The 4994-nt window shown below is 43.4% G+C and overlaps 1 protein-coding gene across 3 annotated transcripts; it reads right to left on the reverse strand.

Moving 5' to 3' along the window:
* Positions 1-255: 255 nt before the first annotated feature.
* Positions 256-4697, reverse strand: LOC133891394 (uncharacterized). 3 transcript variants are annotated; one of them, XM_062332111.1, is made up of 9 exons: positions 3940-4696; positions 3534-3665; positions 2539-2662; positions 2041-2351; positions 1791-1867; positions 1538-1673; positions 1218-1343; positions 1042-1097; positions 797-937 (listed from the first exon to the last, which is right to left on the reverse strand). In XM_062332111.1, the coding sequence occupies exons 1-8, from the start codon at positions 4402-4404 to the stop codon at positions 1086-1088; spliced, it is 1383 nt and encodes a 460-aa protein (XP_062188095.1). In that variant the 5' UTR covers positions 4405-4696; the 3' UTR covers positions 797-937; positions 1042-1085. The 3 variants fall into 3 exon arrangements, 2 of the variants coding, with proteins under 2 accessions (XP_062188094.1, XP_062188095.1); XM_062332110.1 differs by lacking the exons at positions 1042-1097; positions 1218-1343 and adding an exon at positions 256-646 and having other exon boundaries at positions 734-937; positions 3940-4686; XR_009904200.1 differs by having other exon boundaries at positions 1042-1343; positions 3940-4697.
* Positions 4698-4994: the final 297 nt, after the last annotated feature.

Raw genomic sequence — 4994 nt, forward strand, 5'->3', positions numbered from 1 at the left:
TTTATGTTATAAATAATATAATACTTATAGTTTTGTACAATTCACTCTATTAAATATTACAGAGTGTGACAATCTATTTATATATTATCATGTTTTTAAATAAAATCACAATAAATTTTCTCGTAACACCGAACATTCGGATAATGTTTAGTGATGCTGTATATAATATAATATAGTACCTTATGAATTTTCGTAGTAATATAGCACCAAATCTGGAGATATGTGGTTAGTTGGACAAAACTGGCAAGGTAGAGCGATTGAACAGAGATACTGGACATTCCTTCAGGTTTACAATTACAATCTAGAATGAAAAGTTTGTGTATCAATATTCCACTATCATTTCAACCTTTTTTTCCCTCTTCAAAAACGAGTATAAAATGGAATTGAGTTACAAAACAACACGAACACATTTTGAAACTGTTCCAGTTACTGAAAAAGAAGCATGGGTTGCTATTAACCAGTAAAATGAAAGGTCTGCCTCATTGTGCGCGATTAGAAGCCCAAGATCAGATGATCAACAAGTTGATTCTCTCAATGAGGAGGTGATGGAATCTCTATAGCTTACAGATGCTCCAAGACAGCATGCTCAGTCACTAATATTGCAGACTGACAAAAACTTTTGAACTGCGTTGTGGTACTGGGTTCCCTGTGGATACGCAAAATAGTTGGATACAAGAAAGAAGAAATAATATGATATACCCGCAATTGTAGATAGCGAGAGAAGACCAAGTACCTCCCAATAGAGTTGGTTGCAGTCAGTGCACTTCCAGAACTCCAGATTTCGGTTGAATAGGCACGAGGGAATAACCTGGAAACCTTTTGAGGCTTCAATAGCTTCCTCAAGTGTGAGTGGTTTCTGAATGAAACTACCATTGCACTTTGAGCATCTTGACATTAGTCGGTCCTCGGAAATCTTTAACTGGAAGGTATTAATCACCTGCAACAAGCACGTTAACAAACCAACCAATCAGCAGGCGCCCAAATCTCCTTAGTTCCTCTGCGGAAATGCTCATAGAAACACTAGGAAATGAGTACACCTGCCTTCCACAAAGCTTTATATGTAATTGTAAATTTCCCCCTCAGGCTCATGACATGGGCTACCAAATCAAAGGTGGCAACCAATTAACAAGAGTCTAACCCTTTGCACCACACTGAGTTTCTGAAACTGTTGGATTTGTTACTTCAAAAAACAAGTTTACATGAATTGGCCATCTGACATTGAGCTCTACAAGTGACTGCCAAAAACTGCTTGGTTTTGACTGGTCCAAACAAGTTGCAGTTGAAAGGTGCCTCTCCACGGGTTCGGCCAAAACTGGAATAGTTACGGCCAGAAAGATTGTTTGCTGGGCGATACACAATCATTGATTAACTAAGAAGAGGGAAGTCAAAATTTCTTTTATTTTGATAACGAAACTTATGATGTAAAAGTAACCTAACTAACATGAGTTTAGACCATGGGTGCCTCTCCATCAAACTTTCAAAAGTTCATGAAGGCCAATCAAATTTTACGATGGAAAATATCAAGATATGCACATACCTCGGCCAATTGATCATGTTTGAGCAGGCTTTTCACTCTGTATACCTGGTTACTTGCTAAATATTGATATTTCAAGAGCTTCACATCTCGTGTTAATAATATCCGCCCTTCCTTGTATGTTTGATTTAGTAGCTCCCTACAGGTGAGTAAAACAAGTGGCAAACAGCACAGCAATAAGTTGATCGAAACTTATTCTCTTGATAGAAAGCATAAATAATGTTCCAAATATTATTGCAGAAAACATAGTGAAGACCTTGGTTCAGGTTTCTTTGAAGATGGAGTGGCAGCATCTATTCCAACGCATCTCAAGTGTTTAGCAAGACCCTCAATCTGTTAAAATTTACTTCAAATCAAATCCAGCAGCCTTTGCAAACAAGGAATGTGACTGATTTGTATGGTGGTAGCTTTTCTCACACTTGTTCATCTTATACACTAGTAGTCATTGGACAAAACCATGGAATTTGCATAGTTGTTGAAAGTAATGGTACCAGGAGAAATTTTACCATCACATCACATAAGAACTTCGGGAATCCATCCCCACCAACAGAAGGATCCCATGGAGGGGGCCCCTGCCATTCAGCACCGGCATCCAACTTGTCTTTGCATCTGGCATTAGTAGGAAGCTTTTGTTTCTCTTTTCGTCTTGAGGAACGTGATTTCATATCAGATTCTGTCAATAAAATCTTCTCACTGTACTTCAGCACAATCGATGTCAAATGACCATCAGAGCAGATAGCATATCCAGACGATGAGCACTCTACCGTCCTTGGTGAACACTCGTCTGTAGTTAGTTTCATTGTAGGGGAAAATTTTCCTGGAATAGTAATTGATAATCACAAAGTGTACCCAGAGCATTCATAAGTTATCAGGTTCTGAAGATGAGCCCTCAAACATCTCACGAGAAAATGATGTTTGCTCACAAGAAAATAGAAATGAAAATAATGACATAACTTCCATGGTCAAACTAGTGGTGTTAAGGACAAGAACTAAAGAAGAATTACCTTCCATTCTGATTTTTTCTTGGAACAGATCAAATATGTCTAGCAAGAAGTAGGCATCGGATGCAGCATACTGTATCTGCCCTTTGCTCAAGGGGCGGCATGACCAATCACTACATTGGAGTTCCTAGCGAAAGAAAAGAAAGAAAAACAATTAGGTGATCTGTTGAAATATCTGTGCTAACAACATTACTGCAACAATTGCTTTTTTCATACCAAGTGTAGTGAAGATGCAAACAAAGGTTACAGATCAGATGAAGTTTTCCTTCGACAAGGCACAAGGTCATACTCAGTGCACAATATAAATGTTTAAAGAACATTGGTATGCAGTAGAGCGTTGGCTGGGCCGAAGGATCTGGAGGATCAAGCTCAAATTTAGGTTCACAAAGATGACTTGAAATGGACAACCACCAAGTCCCTCTAAGCTCAAAATTGACACACATATTACTTTCAAACGCAAGACATAGATATCTGTCAACTCAAGCATCATGGTGGTGCTAGCCCTGGTCTGTCCTGACTATTGAGGATCTACTTGAGCACAACTAAGCATGTCACGTGTCAACCTAGTTTTCATGTAAAATGAACCAAGCTCTTGTAAAAGATGAACTGACCTTTTGGACCAGACTGGCTCAATTGTCTGCCCACAGGTGCTAGGAGCAGATACTGATAGATTGCTCGTAACTCTAGTGGTTGAGAGTTAAGGCACATGTTAAACCTTATTAAGTATCATGACCATTATGGAAACCACAAGAAAGGCGACCAACAAACTCAAGCGGACAGGGAGTTTCAATCAGATACACACTGATTGGAATAACAAGGACCACTAATTTTAATCTATATCATAGTACCTGCCAGCTTAGAGCTACGTCATTCTGCACTCTGTGATGGAGTGCTTATGACACCTAATTAGCTAAAACTCAGCAGCTATGTGACCATGTCCGTTGTCCAACAAGTGAAAGTTCCAAAAATGAAGCCAAAGACATTTCCTCTAGACTAACCTTTGATAAAGATACATTCAGCAGCTCCTCACAAATGGTTGCCAAACTCTTCGTCTCCTTTGGAAGCCTCTTTTGCCTGTCATAGCCCTTCATGTAGTAATAAATATTGGTGACATCCAAGAAAGGCTCCACCTTGCAGAGGGAAATGCGAACATAATGATAGTGTTATTCAAATTATTTCAAGTGCTTAATCATTTTTTCCACAAAGGAACTGATAAAGCCAGAAGAGATGATCCAGTAGTGTCTAATATAAACTCTTAAGCAAATTGGGCAGAATTTAAGCTTATTGTGGTATATGAATTCCAAATAGTTGGTTTCCCCATATACCTACTTCCAATTTACGTACAACAATGCTAATACAATAACTGAATTTGCGGCGTCCATGAATTGGTCAACACGCCCTTACCCTATCAAATCCGGCGTCGCGTCCGAGGGCGGCGGCGAAGGTGGCGGAAAGGTACACCAGGTCCTGTTTGAACCTGAACCCCAGCTTTAGCGCGTCAGGCCGCTCGAACAGCTCCCGCAGCGGAGCCCACAGGTCGGCGAGCGGCACGGCAAGGAGGTCGACGACGAACACCTCGCAGCCGCCGCCCTCGCCTTCTCCGTCACCGCCTCGGCAGGCAACCTGGAGAAGCGTGACCGTGGGGAACTGCGGTGGCGCTAGCGCGGACGTCGGCGACGGGCCGTCGCCCGGGGCTGACGGGGCGACAGGGCCGGCGCGGCGGCGCGGCTTCCACTCGGCGTCGAGGGCGACAACGCGGGCAGCGGCGAGGGAGCGGAGGAAGAGGGCGAGCTCCGGCGAGGAGCCGCCGCCGCTGCCGGTGACGAGGTGCACGGCAAATGGGGGCGGTGGCGCTGGCGCGGGGTCCATCGCTGCGGGTGGGGACGGCCGGACGGGATACTTGGAGAGGGGAAGGGGAAGAAAAGAGAAAAAAGACTAGGAGATGGGTCATACATATATGTGGAAGTGGCGGTGTACGAATACGTATTCGTATGGGAACGGGTTATACGGATACGTCTGTAGACGTTGCACTGTAACACCCGTTGCCATCGGCGGCGACGATTGCCGGGACGTGAGTCATATCCCGATCGGATCCATGAAGAAAACGTGTGAGAGAAGAAAAACTTTGGGGCAATTTCTTCGCTATTTTCTTTCTTAGTTCATCTCTCGATACACGGCCACTCACACCTACTCCATTCACATCATGACAGAATCATCGTCCATTTAAATTGATTAGGCTGGTGCACGTAACGTCAGACGGCAGCGCGAGACCGGATGCACGGACCCGGCAGAGCGCGCGGGAGGCTGCAGGGCCCACACGGAAGGCATGGGACGGGAGGTAGAGCGGTAGAATACGCATGACAGAAGGATTTAAGGAACGTTTTATGTAGTATAAGATAGAGATAGATATTTCATAACAGTGCTCTCCCATGTTTCAAGCGTCTCGAGCAATGGCATGT

Source organism: Phragmites australis, chromosome 14, assembly GCF_958298935.1.
Source record: "Phragmites australis chromosome 14, lpPhrAust1.1, whole genome shotgun sequence".
Taxonomy (NCBI): domain Eukaryota; kingdom Viridiplantae; phylum Streptophyta; class Magnoliopsida; order Poales; family Poaceae; genus Phragmites; species Phragmites australis.